At 37.0% G+C, this 19,614-nt stretch overlaps 1 protein-coding gene across 1 annotated transcript; it reads right to left on the minus strand.

The window, feature by feature from the left end:
• Nucleotides 1-13,412: 13,412 nt before the first annotated feature.
• Nucleotides 13,413-16,378, minus strand: sod3a (superoxide dismutase 3, extracellular a). Its single transcript, XM_036596242.1, has 2 exons — nt 16,240-16,378; nt 13,413-14,287 (listed from the first exon to the last, which is right to left on the minus strand). Exon 2 carries the CDS (start codon nt 14,268-14,270, stop codon nt 13,719-13,721), a length of 552 nt encoding a protein of 183 aa, XP_036452135.1. The 5' UTR covers nt 14,271-14,287; nt 16,240-16,378; the 3' UTR covers nt 13,413-13,718.
• Nucleotides 16,379-19,614: the final 3,236 nt, after the last annotated feature.

Consider the following 19,614-nt stretch of genomic DNA (forward strand, 5'->3'; position numbering starts at 1 on the left):
CCTTCAGAAATTTTAGTGCTGTTTAATCTTCAACTGATTCTGTCATGGACTCTCACAACTGACCAAAGGGTGGTGACAAACGCAGATGTTCTTGATGAAAAATGTTTCTTCTAGCCATGATTATACTCCTCGTTCACAAGAATAAGTACACTGTGCTCTGTATACTGGTCGTATTGTGGCCTGTAATAATAACATTAGTAATAAGTTGTATTATATATCACACTTTCATGACAGCGTCACCTCAAGGCGCTTGACAAAAGAAGAATAAAACGCAACAAAAATATATAAACAGTCAAAGTTTGGGCGAAGTACATTATGTTGATTGTCTTAGTGAAAATAAGTTCATATCCTCTACTGTGCATTTTAATGCACAATTACTCTGATGTATTTTCTGTTTATTTCATTTCTGTCATTTACAATTTAATTATTTAACATGTTGGAAAGAAAATACATAAAATATGGCCCTTATAAAAGGTGACACATTTTATGTTTTGTATTGTATTCTTTGAGAATATGTTAAACTTATTAAATAAATTTAAATTATGCTGTAACATTTGCAGAATACTGTCATACTTAAGTGTGTTTTCTGTAGAGGATGTGTTATTTTCACTTAGAAATCAACAAAACGTCATGTAACGGGAGGTATTTTAACATTTACGTAAGCATTTATTTTGAGTAATATGGTGAGTACCAAGACAGTCTAACCAAATTATATTGAAATCTAGCTGTTACACTGGTAAAGGACATAAACACCTCATAATTAAAGTAAAATACCTCAAATACCAATTTGGAGGTACAAGGTGAGTATGAACATCTCTGAAATTTCACTATACACATTTGAATGGGAAAGTAAATTAGAAGTACCTTCAAGTACCAATATGGTATAACTTGATGGCACAAAATGATTAGACGATACAGTGGGGTCTAAAAGTCTGAGACTTTTAGACTGCGCTGGCAAAGAATGCAATAATTTAAGAATAATGATTCAAAGAACTTGAGGATTTCATAATCTACAGTAAACTTAAAAAAAGATGGTTCTTCAATGGTTCTTTGGTAAAGAAACTGGTTCTATATAGAACCATGAACACTCAAAGAACCCTGTGCATGATTTCGCACTTTTTAAAAAATGTTCTATATAGCACCCAAAAGGGTTCTTCTATTGTTATGGTTTCAAGCTTGTAACACTAGAATAGCCCTTTTGGGTGCTATATAGAACATTTTTCAAAAAGGTTCTATATAGAACCATATAAAACACATTTTCTATCATTCTAAAGAACCATTTCACGATACAAAGAACCCTATAATCATGCAAAGGGTTCTTTGAGTGTTCATGGTTCTATATGTAACCATTTTCTTTACTAAAGAACCCTTGAAGAACCATCTTTTTTAAGAGTGCACAATAAGAATGCTTTCTTTTACAGCCCAGAATTCAATTTTGTTTATAGATAATAAATAGGCTCATACTGTGTAAATACTGTGTATTTTTTTTTTTGTGTAGTCTTTTTACTACAATAACTACCTGGTACTTTAACCCAAGACAATTGCGCAGTACTGTGAAGAGTGTACTACACACATACCCAGTTAATACCTAGAATCTATTGACCATTTACGTGTAATTTAGTTAAACTGTCTTGGAATCAAAATAATTACTTAGAACTTTCCAGGTTGTACCACATGCTTACCTGGTTAATACCTAGAACTTAATGGGCAGTCAAAGAAAGTGTTACCCATTCATTCAAATGCAGACTCTGTCACGAGAGTTCGTTACCTCTGCCTGGTTTGATCTGAGTAGTATATACAGGCGCACACACATACACATACACGCAGATATCCCGTCTCAGCTGGTCTCAGCTGGCAGCTGGCTCCTGCGAGCAAATGCATCATCAAAGCCAAAAAGTCTTGAATTGCTTATTCTGCAGAAGGCAAGGTTTTTCTATTTTTAATCTCACTCTGCCCTGGACACACACGCCCAGCCTGAAACACACTCTTCACTCAATCACAGACACGGAAACTCTGAAGAAGCCAGGCTGAGCGTGAGGCGTGGTGCCAGGTAGCTGATGTGTCCTGTTGGCAGGCTCTGGGTGGATTTTGGTGCTAATGAAGCTGTGCAGTGAGCTGACGCTGGGGACTGAAGTGAGCCACCGCAATGCCAGACTGGCACACCGGTGATTAGAGAGAATATTAACCACATGGAGCACTGGGAGACCGCCTGCTCCTTCTTAAAAGTGTGTATGCATGTCTAAGAGAGAAAGAATGCTTCATATACTATATAGTATCGTTCAAAAGTTCACACTGAGTATAAAGCTTAAATTCATGTTGTATGAATGTTAAACCAGTTTGGTACTGTGCAAAAGTCAGAGGCCACACTTCATTTGCAGTTCAATTTCCAGTCAAAACAGAGATTAAGTACAAGCTATTCATTTTCTAGCATCAGGGAAAAAAGCAGAAAACATATGTGTAACAGAAAATTACACAGAAGCCTTAACAGCTAAATAAATACATAAATAAAATGTTTCAGTATTTACTGACGTCCACTCTGCCTTTATTACAGCTTCTGTTCTTTTCAGGAGACTTGTTTTTAGTTTTTCAAAGAAATCTGCATGGATAATTTTCCACACCTCCAAAGTTCCGTTTAAAGGTTGGTTGTATTTTCTGTTTCTCATAATCCAAATAATTCCAAACAAATTCTGTGATGTTGAAGTCCGGACTCTGGGGTGGTCAGTCCACTATTCTGAGAACACCAGCAGCATCATTGACTCATTTGCAAATTTTCTTATTGTTTGTCTATTTTCTTTTCTCAGTAACAGCTTCCTGAAAGCTACACATCCTTTCAGACTCATAGTGTTGAGTTGTCTTCTCACAGTGGAAGGATGGACAGAAACACCTGTGGATTTTTTCAGATTGATTGTCTCCTCTCTCTCAAAGGTGAAAGTTTTAAGTGCTGTTTATCTGATGGTGAGAGTTTAGTGGTCTACCCGGTGTTGTACAGTTGTTAGGAGTTCCATTTTCTCCATATATTTTAATACTTTTTTGAACTCCAGTTTTGGAAACCCACTTGACTTATTTTAATTTGACCTTTCCCTTCCTTATTGCAGTGGATTATCTTAAATGTAATCTGTAATCTAAAGAAATACCTTCTGAAAATTTAATTTCTTGTACTTGAATGAAGGGTGGTTTCTGACTTTTGTACAGTACGGTATAAAATAAGGGGCAGTGGGTAGCGCTATAGCCTCACAGCAAGAAAGGTCTGGGTTTGATTCCCCAACCAGGCAAACAGGGTCCTTTATGAGCGGAGTTTACATGTTCTCCCCGTGTCTATGTGGGTTTCCTCCGGGTTCTCTGGTTTTCTCCCACAGTCCAAAAACAAGCAGTCAGGCCAATTGGACATGCTAAATTGCTCCTAATGTGAGTGTGGATGTATATGTCTGTGTGTCTGCCCTGTGATGGACTGGCGACCTGTTCAGGGTGTTTCCTGCCTTCTGTCCAATGACCACTGGGATAGGCTCCAGCATCCCTCACGACCCAGAAGAATAAGCATCTTAGAAAATGTATGTATGTAAAATGATTCTAACAATGTCACTAACCCCCCTCACAAAAGACATGCATCTTCTTTTTTCTGTTTTTTTTTCTACATCATTTGAGCACAGCAACTGCCCTTTTTTATACATTGTGTGTATATTCATGGTGAATGGACCAACAGAAATACTTCAAATTTGCTTTTTTTTCCTTTTCATTAACTTATATTAAAAGTTAAGAACATTTTCACCTTCTCTTAAAATTACTGTTTTGGAGATGCATGTTTTTCTTTGGACAGATGACGATATGCTAGTCCTGTGTAACATTTTACAGATTTCAATTTATTACAGCAATGAAAAAAATTGATAATCAAACTATATTATCTGTCATTTAATAACTAATTGAAATATTGAAAACGCATTTCATATACATAAAAACATCAAACATTGAACTGTGGCATTATTCTTGAGCATACAAGCAGGAATCTATGCTTGCACAAGTGAAAATTTATATATTCAACTCTTAGCAGGCACGGAGGGAGTCTTTTTTTTTATGTCTCTTCTTTGAGCTGTCCCACCATTGTCTCCACACATTGTCATCTCAGTCACTATTCATGACAGACAAGCCCCTCACACTGTGGAGCCCACTGCATCTGAGTACTGCTCTCTCTCCACCGCTGCAGCTGAGCTGAGTTGTCTCGGGCTCCACTGGGCTCAAGGTGAAATAAGGATTTTGATGTGATGCCGACTGAAGTCGACAATCCACTTTCTGCCCCCCACCCCCGCCCCCCGCGTCTTCTCACCGTCTCCCCACCATCTCAGTGGCAGCTCGTCAGTCTCCTCCTGCCACAGCTGCACCACAGGAAGGAACGTATTCCCAGCTGCTTTAGCTTGCTCTTTGCTTCTATTAGACAGGGGACGGTGCATTTGTACAGGAGGATGCACACAGACACTGTTCAATTATTCATTTAAGAATAAGAATATGCCGTCAGATCTGAGTGATGGAGCAAGGTGTGAGTGTAAAATGGTTCGATTCACCATTTTGGAGCGAGCAAACGGTCTTTTTTCGCTTCTGAGAACAGGAAGCGAGTGGTTGCCTGCGTGTGAAGTGGAAAGTAAAATGAATGGAAAAGTAAAGACATAGGAAATATCAGTGTTTTGCATCTTAATGATCTCATTTACACACAGACTTCTTTAACACTCTTCCAAACGGTTTCATTTACTCTCCTTTAAGTTATTTATTGGGTCCAATGAATAGTTCCAGTACTTGGCGGTAACTAAGAGTTTATGGGCCCAGTGAGCCCTGTATGAAAATTCTCTTCAATGAATTAAAAAAAGACAATATACTTTGCTTGTTTATTCACTATTGCTGTGTAAAATGTAGGTTAATGTTTGAAATGTATGATCATCATTTTGTAGTCAGCGTCATACCCATATTAGGAACTCCAGGTCTAAGCTGTTTTTTCTATGAGAAAAATGAATACCGTTTCTGAAAATTGCCACCATATGGTAAACAGTAATGTTCCCAACCTGATTTGTTTTGTCCTGCGTACATTTCCCCCCTGAGGGTTACTGGATTCTCTGAATTATGCAGTTGTTAAGCAGTCAAAATACAAATAATGCTACATTTATGCTAAAAGCAAGCTGACACTCCTGGCCAATGAAATAACGTCGCGTGAAAGTAAGTCTACTATTAAACTTCAACACCGCTATATATCAATAGCAGCAACTCAAACTGTAATCTACTACTGCTAAAACAACTTAAGTACCACACTTGACAAAGCTTGCTGGTTCATGTGGTGTATTTTGTTGAGGTTGCCAGTTTTATGGTGCTAACTCATCAAACACAAAATATTCATATTTTGGCTCTTTAATGAGTTTGGTGGGGAGGGGGATTACAGAGATGACGTCTGGACTCATACTGATTTGTTACTATAGTTGAGTAAAAGTAATGCATGTTCTGGCTAACTAAAGACATTTCACATCAAATGTTACAAACCTGAGCTCTTATTTATTAACTCCTTAAAGTTTCAGAGTTCAGTATGTGGCCCATGGAGAGCAAATACATTGGAAACATTAGGATTGTTTTCCAGACAAGGCTGCAAACTGTCACCTTCCTTGTTCAGCCTGTATTCTGAACATGTGATGGGAGAAGCAGGACTGGAGGAAGATGATCACTGATTCAAGATTGGTGGAAGAAACATCAATAACCTTCACATGACAATCATGGCAGAAAATCTGACAGATCTGAAGGCCCTTATAAGGAACGTTTAGAAGCCACGGGCCTACCGGCTGGCCCAAAGTTTTATTACACACTTCTATAACCTAAGAATAGCTCCATTAGTTTGCATTAAAGTCCCTGTAGTTACTGAATAATAAGCCTTTATATGAAATAAACCTGGATTGTTGAGGGGGGAGAGAACAGCGTGAAACGATGGGACTTTAGCTCAATATGAAGAAAACAAAGGTTATGACAACAGCAAAATCTACTGTACTACTAAAGGAGAAGAAGATGTGGAGTGGTGGATACTTTTGTCTACTTAGATAAATTATTAACAACAAAGATTCCAACAGTCAAGAAGTATGACACAGGTTGGCATTCGACACAATAAAGATGTAGGAGCTTGAAAAGATCTTCAAATGTAATAATGTGTGTCTCCAAATAAAGATCAGAATTGTTCAACCTGTGGTCTTCTTTGAAGCTCTCTTATTTTGGATATATTTTGAGAAGATCCGATTTATTGGAAAAGACAGTTATGCCTCGAACAGTTGAAGGTAAAAGAGGAAGAGGACGAGCAGCGAGAAAATGGATGGAGAAAATCATAAACGAGACATTAAGAAGCCTGAAGACCCAAACAGAAGTCAGGATATTCTCGAGATACACTATCCATATGCTCGACAAGAGTTGGAATTGACTTGACAGCACTTGATAATGACAATAGTCACTAAATAATAAGCCTTAATATTAATAACTATATAATAAGCCTGCAGTTTAAGGGATTAAAATAAGAGGACCTTTTAATATTTCAGACAAGCCCTTCAATGTTCTAATGAGTACAGCTATTCTCCAGAACATCCACTGAAGAATGTTATTGTAATATTATTACATGCTGTTAATAATACCTAAAATGATAATAATATTAAAATAATAACAATAATGATAATTATTAAAAATAATAATAAAACAGACTACACAATGAATCCGAAGAGCACTGAGGTCTGAAGATGTCTGGTGAATGTCAGTGCTTATCTTAGAATCAGGGGCAACTTCTGCCAACAGTGTAATATGAAGATGTTTCTGATTTTTTAGGCTTATGTTTATTTCTCTATCACTCCTGCAGCTTTTCAGAGGGGTATTGCTCTCGTACAACACTACTCTCTCCATGGGGTTAATTACTTCAGGTGAAACAAGGCCTCTGAATGACTTACACTCGCACTGACATGCACTTCATACATTTATTTATTTATACCAGCCTAACACAGTCAGTCCCCTGCAGGAGATACTCTCAACCGAGAGCATAGGGTGCTAGAGGCACTCACTATTTTCTACATTTAATTTCCACACACTTTCACAAAGGAGACTGTACACTAGCTAAGCATAAAGCTTAGCTAGTTAGTTAGTTTATTTCATATGTTTAGTTATTGCAGCCATGCATTGGCACATATTGTTTAAAATCATTGCTTCTGTTGTTGCAGTACCAAAAACTAGCCTGTCTTTAGCTACACTCACAACACTTTATGTGAGTAAAGTACTGTTTAATATATTTATAATATAGTACTGTGCGAAGGGCAGCACGGTGGCGCAGTGGGTAGCGCTGTCGCCTCACAGCAAGAATGGCCTGGGTTCGATTCCCGGCTGGGTGACCAGGGTCGTTTCTGTGTGGAGTTTGCATGTTCTCCCCGTGTCTGCGTGGGTTTCCTCCGGGTACTCCGGTTTCCTCCCACAGTCCAAAAACATGCAGTCAGGTCAATTGGACGTGCTAAATTGCCCCTAGGTGTGAGTGTGTGTGTGGATGTATATGTCTGTTTGTCTGCCCTGCGATGGACTGGCGACCTGTCCAGGGTGTATCCTGCCTTCCGCCCGATGACAGCTGGGATAGGCTCCAGCACCCCACCGCGACCCAGAAGGATAAGCGGTTTAGATGATGAGATGAGATGAGTACTGTGCGAAAGTTAGTGACAACCCTTTGTTAATTTAATTATTAGTCAAAATGGCTATTAAGAAAAAGTTATTTATTTTTTTTAGGACATTAGATAGAAGATACTCCGAAGATTGGGAGAATTATTTTTTTTAACCCTGCAAGACCTGGAAGACCACCAAAACTGTCACCATTAGATGAACAGCACTTGGTTTTATCTTTGAGGATATAATATCAAGCTCTACTCTGGTTTCAGGTCTGAAAAAAATCCACAAGTGTTTCTGTCCAATCTTCCGCTGTGAGAAGAAAATTCAAAACTGCGAGTCTGAAAGAATTTGTAGCTGTCAAGAAGCTGTTACTGAGAAAGGAAAATAGACAAAATGAAGAAAATGTATAAATCAAATACAGAAGCTGCTGGTGTTCTCAGAACAAAGGACTGACCACCCCAGAGACCAGACATCACTGAATGTGTTTGAGATCACTTGGACTGTGAGAAGCAGAAAATGCAACCAATCTCTAAGACTGAACTTTGCAAATATGCGAAGAAACGAAATCTAGGTCGACTGAAAAGTCCATCATACTTCAGAACCTGCTTTCTGTTTTTCAAATAAATTCCGCAGGGATATTTTTCCATGCTATAAAAAAAAGGTTGGGTCAAATTTTAGGCAACTTTAGGCAACAGAGGCTTGGGGATAAATCAACTTGGAGTTTTTTTCCTGTGCTGAAAAATGCCTGCAAGATTTATTTGAGAAACTAAGAGCAAGTCTCAAATGGAATTTTGCACAGTACTGTATAAATGCCAATTCCTTGCCTTTGAACTCGACATTTCAACCATGACAAGTTTAAATAATGAACAATTATACAATTAATTGAAACAGCAAATCATCCCAATCCAGTCGGCTTGACCCTAAACAACTGGCCGCACACACAACTAGTTTCATCTCCGCGCACTCTTGCTTAAGTTATTTATTGGCTTCATTGGCTTTATTTTTGTTGTGCTGCCCACATGGGCAATGTCCCGAAGAGGCCTTACGCAGAAGCGCTCGGGACATTGCATTTTATGCCTTTATTTATAGCCCATTTGATTTGTTTATAGACTGAGAACTGAAGTGCTGTGGGCATGTGTGTGTGTGTGTGTGTGTGTGTTTGTGTGTGTGTGTTTGTAGGGATACATAAATCTTAAAGTAGGTTTCTGCCATTGGCTGAGTTCATCTAAACTTAGGTGGCTCACATGTTGTCCTTGCTGACAAAGTTCTTTATGTTGCTCAAGACAATGCTACAGAACAATGTTAAGAGAGAACTGACCAAAAATCCCATTCATTAAATTATACTATAGTGCTTTACAAAAGTATTATATACAGTGTGTCCAAAAGTCCCCTTTTAATTACAGAAATTAGCTACATATGCAGCTGCACAGGAGCCTAAGGTCACCCTGCCCAGTGCCAAGCATCAGATAGAGGGGTATAAAGCCCCCCAGCTTTGAGCTGTGAAGCAGTAGAACTGCATTCTCTGGATTGATGGAGCTCCATCAAATACCTTAGGAATGAACTGGAGTAGAGTTTGTTATCCAGAACTAATCATCCAACATCAGTACCTGACCTCACTAATGCTCTTATAGCTAAATGCAATCACATTCTCAGAGCAATGTTCTAATGTTCTAGTGTAAAGGCTTCCTAGAAAAGCAGAGACTGTTACAACAGCAAAGACCCAAATGCCCTATTAATACCTTTGATTTCAGAACAGATGTTAGATGAGCAGGTGTCTGCAAACTTTACGACATATAGCATATAGTGATTTTTACACAACAAGGTAGCAATAACAGTCTTTCCGTTTCTCATAAGGAAGGAACAGGCTTGACTGATGATTCCTATCAGGAGGTTGAAATATGTCTTTTTTCATGTCTTTGTTATATATTTCATAAGAAAATGGTGAGACATTTTGTCCAATGGGTGAAAGTGCTGCCGTGATGAATCTCTTTTGCTGAAAAGAGTTAAATTAAAAAGTTAAACTACATTCTTAAAAAAGATGGTTCTTCAAGGGTTCTTTAGTAAAGAAAAAGGTTTCATATAGAATCATGAACACTCAAAGAACCCTTTGCATGATTATAGGGTTCTTTGCATTGTGAAAGGGTTGTTCAGATTGACAGAGAATATGCTGTAGATGATTCTAGATTGATTAAAGAATCATTTTGAAAAGGGTCTAGCACCAAAAAGGGTTATACTATTGTTACAAGCCTAAGAACCCTTTTTTGGTACTATATAGAATCCTGTTGTCCTAGAATGTGTATGTAGCCATAATACTGTGTTGTAAAAATATTCTCAGTTACTGCATATTTGCCACAGTGAATGCTTTTAAATCTTTCAATAAAATGTAATATTAGGCAAAGAGAACGTTTTCAAACATAAAGCACATTTTTAATATTATTATTTCCATTATTTCAAGGAGTAACATGCAAATCACCCATGTCAAAAAGTAATGCCCTTCTTGAAATTAAGAACTTGTTTCATGACCTCTAGCAGCAATAACTGCAGCTAACATTTCCTTTAATTTGATCTCCCACACTTCTTTGCACAGCTGCTTTTACCCCTTAAATGGCCAGGGCACACCGGCGGGACCAAACGTTTATTACACACTCCTATAACCTAAGAACAGCTCAACCAGTTTGCATTGAAGTCGCTACAATTGATGAATAATAAGCCTTAGTATATAATAAGCCTGGGATTTTAAGGGATTAAATCTGACATTTTTGTAGGTTTTCATACATGACCTGCTCGTTTGAGGCTCTGCCCCAGCGTCTTTAGTGGGTCTAAGTCAGGACTTTGACAAGGCCAAAACATTAATTTGGTTTCCTTTTAGCCATTCAGATCTGAACTAGCTTTTCTGTTTTGGACCATCATCTTGCTGCATAACCTGATTGTGTGTTAGCTTCAGCTTGTGGATAGATGAACAGTCTACTTGGGAATTCTCTTATAAAGAACAGAATCCATAGTTTCTTTAGTAATAGCAAGTTGTCCAAGTTCTGAGGCAACAAATAATCCCCACACCTGCCCACTACCACCACCATGTTTGAATGTTGAATGTATGTTATTCCTAATGTGAAATGCAGAACTTTTATGGCAGATATAAAGGGAGCGAAAAGTTACACTTGAGACTAGCCTGTCCATATTACATTATCATAAGAGGCTCATAGATTGTCAAGATGCCTTTTTTGCAGATGTGAGATGATTATTGATGTTTCTTTTGGTTAGCAGTGTTGTTTGCTTCACAGTGTTGTTACTCTTCCATGACTGCCTCTTTCACCCAGTCCCTTTCTTACTGTGGAGTCTTGAACACTGACCTTAGCTGAGGCTGGAGAGACCTGCAGCTCCTTGGATATTTTCCTGAAACCTTTGGCAGGCACATGCACAGGTAGACCCCAGAGGGCGCTTGAACCTTTGCCCCTTTGCCCTCAGAGTATAGAAGTGCCCTCTTGGTCAGCATGTAGAATAACTGCGTTTTATGTGGTCATCATTCAAGATCTGTTTCAGTGCGATTACCTAAGTCTTGAACCCAAGAATAGAGCTTGTGGGTCAACTCTGGCTCAACACTCTTGAGCGCCCTCCCCTGATGCAATACTTCTGATTTCACCTCAGTACTTTCAACCTGACTCAAACGATCTCTGCAAGGAAGTTTCACTTTGTATAATGTGGTTATTTTGAACAACGACCAAACAAACGGCAGTATGGGGTTGCTAATAATTTGTTTAACTAAGTTTTTGTTATTGTTAAAACAGGGATTTTTACTGGATTCTGGAGCTCTTATATAGAGTTGAAGCTCTATATAAGCCATTAGGCTGCATAGCCTGTATAATCACAGTTTTGTACATTGGAGCTTGTTGTTCAATTAAGTAATAGAACACGAGAGGGAGTGTGTTTTTGCGAAATAACATCACGGCTGTGATTTGGTCACAGACACAAGCCGAAGGCAGGTTGTTTAGGTGTTCTTCTGTCTCAGCTGCCCACTGAAAAGCTTGATCAGCGGTAATGACAGTTTCGGAAATTTAGTGTGGTCTCATCTTCAGAATCTGATCAAGTGTCCATTTTCTGTTTGTTCGCGAAGTAAGAAGTAAAAACGTTCAAATGGCTTGAGTGTCTCCTACAGCTGTCAAACTCGTTGCTTAGCAACGGGGTCGTAGCAGAATGATACAATGTTTGTGAAAAACCCATGATATTATGGCGAAATATCAGCGCGGTTAGAACGCTTCTTGCATATCCGAAACTAACTGTTGTATAAATCCCTGTTTGGATGGTAACATGAGTGTTTTTGGGAACTCATTAGATATCTTTCTTGATAGGTCTGGTAGCAATACTGTAAATGAAGTTTAATTCACTTTCATGTCTGTGCAAGAGACATTTAATGACCTCATAAATGATTTGAAATTTTGGAAAGCTGTCCGCTTCTTGGAAGATACACCAGCATTCCTAGGATTCTCAGTTTGTAGATAGTGGCCCTCACTGTGGTTCAGTGATGTCCTAGAACCTTAGAAATGGTTTTGTAACCCCTTCCAGACTGAAAGATATCAGCAGCCTTTTTTATAACTCTTTTGGATTTTCCATTAATCATAGCCAAGTGGGCTTGTAAAATCTTCAATATGAGTGAGGCTTACGTTCAACAGTCGGGCTGTGCTCAGTCAGCATCAGACTTGGCCTTTTGCAAGTGCAGTTTTGGAGGAAACTCAATAATGCTAAAGTTATATAAAAAACACTTACCAAAATACTGATGTTTCTTTTATCTATAGTCCTCTTGAAATGTGAGGTAATATATTGAGATGTGTAAAAATTATCAGGTTTTGTTTGTGTTCACATAATTTAATACCTGAATCTCATTGTCATTTAAAGTTGGTTCATTTGTTTCTTGAGTGATTTAGGGGTCAATTACTTTTTCACATTTTCTTGTTGAATAACACCTTAAATAAATGTCAATTTTAAAAATGTGTTTTATGAGGGAGCACACTGCTCAATAAATGTCTCAGTTTCATAACATTCGTTATACAGGCCATCTTTATTCTGCTAACGTTCTGCTACTGCTGCCTTGTCTGCACATAAGAAAAAGGAACTTTTTAGATTCATGAATTGTCTGTCTCTCATCTTTAAAACAAATCATATTTGGCCTTTTGCAAGTGCAGTGTTAGAGAAAACTGTAATGATAATGTTGTAAAAAAAAAAACTCTTCCTGGAATACTGATCTGTTTCTTTTATTTATAGTCCTCTTGAAATGTTAGATTATAGGGTAGAGATGTGTAAAAATGATCAGGTTTTGTTTGTGTTCACATATTTTGATACCTTAGATTAAGACAGTCATCAATGTATGTATAAAACATTTAGCAAAATATAATGCGGCTAATGCTTTGTTGAACAGCATGAGTTTTCTATGACACATTTTAAACATTTTATATTCAATAATTCAATATAATATTCATTATAATCACTAAAGGCTGACAGAGGACAAATTCTGCAAGTGACAACAGAGTACACTCTTAAAAATGATGGTTCTTCAAGGGTTCTTCGGTAAAGAAAAAGGTTCTATACAGAACCATGAACACACAAAGAACCCTTTTCATGATTAAAGGATTCCTCACATCATGAAATGGGTCTATATAGAACCTTTTAGACAGGGTTCTATATGGCACCAAAAGGGTTCTTCTACTGTTACAAGGATGATATCATAACAGAAGCAGAACCCTTTTTGGTGCAATATAGAACCCTTTTCAAAATGGTTTTGTATAGAATCACCTGCAGCACATCCTACATTAATCTGAAGAATGATTTCATGATGCGAAGCATCTTTTAATAATGAAAAAGGCTCTTTCAGTGATCATGGTTCTACATAGAACCATTTTCTTCACTGAAGAACCCTTGAAGCACCATCTTTTTAAGAGTGTACGCCCACAGTAGAGCCTGGCAATCACATTGAAATCATGGTTCTTGATCTTCTAAACTTCTTGTGGCCTTATCTTATCTTACATTTCCTCCCTCATCTTTCTCCATCACTGACTCTCTCTCTTCGTACTTCTTTGTTCTGCCCATCACTGTTTCTCCTCCTCCACATCCTTGGTGAGTTCCGTGTTCTTTTGCCACAGGCTTGGAGAGCAGATGCCAATGACACATCCAGCAATCCTTCTTCCTGCATTGCCACTTCGTTTGCTCTCCTCATCCGGCCCTAATCCTAGATCGTCCTCCTTCTCATGGACCACCACAGCATGTCCCAGAATGGACTGACCTCCAAAAAGTGTAGCCCCATCAACTTTCATATATCTCCTTATGGTTCCATTGCTGGAGACAAAGTTGCCTAGGTCTCCAGGGTGAGCAGGATGGTCAACACTGAGGGGGTTGTAGTGTGGACCAGTAGTAATGCACCCTTGGCTCATATCTCCATACTGATGGAAATGAATGGCACGTTTCTGATGATCATCAATGGGCAAGCCACGAAGATTGACCATCACTTGCACAGTGCCTGCTGGAAAGATTTGTTTGAAGAGAACTTGTCCATATATTTCAGGTTGACCGATGGGTAGACTACGGTCAGGAGCTACTTCACAGGTGGCATAAAGAGTCCTGTTGAAGATTGCCATCTCCATAGGGGCTTCCACAGGTCCTGAAATATACATGACAGTGAAATTATGTAATGTATATTTGTTTACAACCATTTTGTCCAGCTTTTATTGAGCATTTGTTTATGACATGCTCAGTTGATTAATTGGTAGGAATATCACACCATAAAATGCTACGAATCTACTTTAGTTGCATCATTCTAGCTTTGCCATGGCAAGTGCAGTCTCACAACTTTGAAACTATAAAAATAATCATAAAGCTAATCGATGCTTCTTTATTCTAATGCTAAATAACCAGTAAATAAACTATAATAATTGTTCTTTTTGTGATTTTTATTTATCCTGAAAAACAGCAAGTCATTGGAGTGACTTCAACGATGCTAAAGTATAAATTTCATATAAAAAATACATTTTTTATTTGTTAAATTTGTTTTTTTTTTTCTAAATAAATTAACAATTACTGTCTGTCCTGTGTAAAATCTTAATTGTGGTAATAAATCCTGTCCCAAGAGTTTTTGTCAGTGGTGTTACAAAGGTAAGTATATTGTGTTATTTAAAAAAAACACAAGAAGATCTTTTTGAACTACCGCTTACATGGAAAACTCAAAAGAAGTATAATTAACTCTGAGAAGTGCATGGATAATGAGATTTCTTCTCATATTTCTGATAACTTTGGTTTTACTACTGACAGTTTCATATGTTGCAAATATTTGTGTCAGTGGTGTTAAGCAAAATTATTTTAAAATTTGAGTAAAATAACAACATGAATACAACATTTCTGTATATTGTTTGTATATAGTATGTGACTGAAACTAAATGGTAGCAGACTATATTTTAGAAAAAGCCATATTTGTCAGTGTCATCAGTAATGTTACAGTGGTCAGTGATGTTATGGCTTTACTAATAACTCCACTGACATCAGTTTTGCTTGTATATAACAATGATATCTAAAAACAAAACGTATGTTCTGCTGTAACAAAGATTGTACTTTAGTTTTTTATCACTGTTATCAAAAGTTAGTGCTGCTGAAAGGCAAAGTCTTCACAGACAAGGATTATTATTCATATTTCTTCTTTTTTTGCTGTTGTGTCTAAATGATTTCGTGAGTTTCCTGAATTTGCTGCACTAGATGTATAAATTGTAATACAAACAGGACAGTGTCATAGAAACTGTAACTGGTGTAGATTACCACTGCACTCAGTGGTACCGTACTGTTGAACATTTCTAAAAGTGCAAGGCATAAAGGTATTTGAAAATAAACACAAGAAGAATATTGCAATTTACTTTACTAACATATTGAATTAATGTTAAATTTGGAGATTTAGAGAGGAATAAAATGTGCAGCATGAAATAATACATAAACAGAAATTCCAACAGGTGTATTAAGCAAAATAACGAAATCAGTATTTTTCATTGTAAAAGTTATTCACCTGTGGCAACATATCTAAATCTCAATATTTCATGTCAAACTGTGATAACTAACAAAACTAAGGTACTTACAAGTACTGAGGTATTAACATTGTCATAAAAGTAGCCTAATTCCACTTTTTGTAGATTTAGAGTGAAAATATTGTTCATCACTACATTTTACACTTACATATTATAAAAATGAAAAAAAAATCATAGCCTGTTTTGTCTAAAACAGGTTTACTGCTTAACTGTAATAAGCTTATCTTGTTATGTCATTGTTAACATTCTTATATTATTACTGCAATGTAGTAATGCACTTCAAATGAAAGCATAAATGATAAAGCTCCATGTGTAAAATGTTTTAGATTTTGGTTTATATTTTTATACAAGTTACACTGAGTAATGCTCTGCAGGATTCCTAGAACTAAGCTTCTCTGTGTATTACATGAACTTTGAACAGATACATATTGATTCCAGCAAATATTTGAAAAAGGTTTTTCCGTGAGTGCAGTATTATTGAGAAAGACGATTCAAGGCGATTCCATTCAAATGCCAAACAAAACTTCTAGTAAACATACATACTTACCGTTTCTCTGAGGTCTGATCCCAACTCTGTCATCGCAAGATTCCTGCTAAACTAAATCCTGTGTGTAATGTGGGAGACGCCTCCCCCTCCACTGTCCTCCAACACACTGCAGTGATCCTTCGTTTTATTGATTGCTTTTGCGTACATAGAAGCGGAGAAAGTGTTAGGAGGGCAAACACTGAGGCTGTTTAAATTCCCCAGTTTGTGGTGTTAGAAAATTACATTTATTGATCTTTTTGGCTGTTTTTAACATGTTGAGAGAAAGAATGGGTAAATTATATTCATTATATACAATAACAAGCCAACGTTTGGACCTAACAGCATACATTTTTTATCATTTTGAGGACAAATTAATTCTTAAGACTAATACAAACAGTGAAGTCAATGTCTGTGTATAAATTTATTCCCAACACAAAAAATGAAACATTCTGGATGTTCAGTTTTAGTATAACTTTATCAGTAAAATCACTGTGTTCAATAAAATTTTAAAAATTGCTGCAGATAAATGTGCAAAATGATTCTATTATGATGCTACTACTTTACAACTTTACGGATTTCTAATTTTTAGTAAAAAAAAAAGTACAACATAGAAATTTTAGATGTCTTTAGAATGATGTTAAGAGCTGTACACTATAATAAATTGGTGTTTTGCAATAAAATTTTGAGTTAACTGAACTTAAAATAAGTTAAGAGAACATAAGACAGATTTTTGTTGTAGCATATTTACTTTTTTAAGACCTTTTTATGGTGCAGTCAAAAAATAATAATAAATAATAATGTCTGTATTTTAAAATTACACCACTGAGTGGGTTTTGGCAACAACAGTGTCTCAGTGTATCTTCTTTAGCCCTGTTGGAAGATCAGCTGAGGTGGCTCCTCATTAAGCTACTCAAGAGAATTATCAACAGCGTCAAGGCACAGGGGGGTAATTTCTAAAATCTTCTGAGTTTGTGTGCCCAAACTTTTGACTGGTACCTTATCTTGATACAGTTTACAAATATTCTTTTGTCTGTGACATATATAATGGTTCAGTAAATTTCTTGAAACATTGCATATAAAAAGGCAGCTGAAAAATCCTGTTTATATGTGCATCCACAGTCCTTAACCAAGTAACCTGCAAGATCCTTATATTTCACAGCTGAACTGAAAGTTCTGAATTCCATTAAACAAACTAGCTTTTTGTCATCTTGAGTCCAGCAGCCACCAGGACAGACAAATGATGTTTTTTCAATAAGCACTTGCTTTTCAAAAAGTGCTTTAGGAATGTTACTTTGTTATGCTGTTGCTATAATACAGGGCTTGCTGTTCTACCAAGCACTAGTATCACTTATAAAGTTTCAGTTTGTTACTCTATATGTTCAAAAGTTTGTAGACGCCTGCTCATCCAGTGTTTTTCCGAAATCTATTGAGATTGTCCTCCCTTGCTGTAGTAACAGCCTTCACTCTTCTGGAAAGGCTTTACACTGGATAATGAAACATTGCTGTGAGGATTTGATTGCATCCAGCCAGAAGAGCATTAGTGAGTTCAGGTACTGATGGTGGATGGTTAGTTCTGGATCACAAACGCCGCTCCAATTCATCCCAAAGGTATTGGATGGAGAGGTATTACTCCATCCTCTGTGTCGGCAATGGGTGCACCTTAATGTAGCTGAGCTCACTAATTGGACACTTTTGGACATACAGTGTATCTTCCATCAGACCCACATCATTCTGATCCAGGTTTGCAGTAGAAAAACATCAGCAGATGTTAATCAGTCATTCCTATGTGACACTCTTCTCAATGCAGGGTAAGTGTGTCAACCATGCCCTAAAGTCAGTCATCTCCAATAAATTTTGAGAATTAAACAATCCAAAAACAGTAGCATTTTTCAGCCATTATGCATAAATGACTAAAAAATTGTGAGATATTTTTACAATAATGTATGTATTACTATCATGTAACTAGGATACTGCTTAGATGAGTCTCATACGATCAGAATAGGCTGATGAACAGCATTTACTCTGCTAGTCTGTACAGAGAATACCCCAAAATAAACATGTAAATCGCATTAAAATTGTGGTTCTTGTTCTTCTAAACTTTCTAGGTAACAATATGAGTGGCAAAAACAGAGCCATAGCTATCAGCCCTGCTGTTTGTGGAAGGGAGCATATTGAAAACAACACAGCCATTTTCATCTTCTGAACGAAATAACCGGAGATGTGGTGAGACAGGATTTACTGCTCAGCTCAGACTCACTGTCCTCAGTTCCACTGTGGAACTCATGTTGGTGGAAACTTTTTAATGTTTCTCTTTTTTTACCTTGCAATGAAATTACACTAAAAAAGGCTATCTGGGTAAGCTAAACATTTTAAATGTTATGTTGATAATAGTGGTAAAAATGGTAAATATGGCTTACAGCACCTCTCTACAATGAATGGATTTTAAATAAATAAATTACAAAACAAGTGTCAAATGTTGTCTCAGGCACCTGGCAAAACATTCACAACAATTTTCTATATTAGCTTTTATGAGGTAGTTTTTAGAGTCATTAAACTCTTTTGGTGTCTGGTTCCTATCACCACCACTTTTAACTCAGTAAGTGTCCTTTAAATTTAGGCAGTATGTCTAATATTTCACATTATGAGGCTGATGTAAAAACATTATAAGAGTTTTCTTATAGATTTTATACTCGAAGTTGTCTTATGAAGTGAAATGATCTCACTAGCACTGCAAGATAATTTTACTTCCTTTAAGCATGATTTCTTGAAAAAAGCAAATTATCTGCTAATGCTAAGCCTTCCAAAATTACTTAAAATAAATAAAAATATCTGAAAATAGTTCTATGATATACTTACAAAATAATTACATAATTAGTGCCTACATTTAAGCTGCTTATCCTTGCTATAATATGCTATGATTTTTCAGTGTACCTGGTAACTTTCTACTGGGGCCCTGCATCAGTTCTGCAACATGAGCACTTTGTTTTACACAGATTTTTATCTCAAGTAAAGGGTCCAGTGTTACTGAGCATAATCAACAATTCACTTGTTTCATGTGGTTCCTTTCTCTCTCTGTGTGTGTGTGTGTGTGTGTGTGTGATGTGGGTTGTCAGACCTATTTCACACACAATTGAACTGTTACTTAATTGCCTGTGAAAGTGAAAAAGAAAAAAGCAGAGTATTTTTGTATTAGCCTTGGATACTGAGCGCATTACAAAGACTTTGTTGTAATGTTAACTTTGTCTTCTCCATCAGTCGCTAGTTACAAGCAATGAGCCAGTTGCAGTTTTGTGGCTTGTTAGAAATGCCCAGGTGGTATAATTACCAGTGTCAGTGACAATGATTGCCTTCTGCACTAGCTGATTCATCACAATGTAATATTAGAGCCGGCAGAGT

The sequence above is a fragment of the Colossoma macropomum genome, unplaced genomic scaffold, assembly GCF_904425465.1.
Source record: "Colossoma macropomum unplaced genomic scaffold, Colossoma_macropomum, whole genome shotgun sequence".
Classification (NCBI taxonomy): domain Eukaryota; kingdom Metazoa; phylum Chordata; class Actinopteri; order Characiformes; family Serrasalmidae; genus Colossoma; species Colossoma macropomum.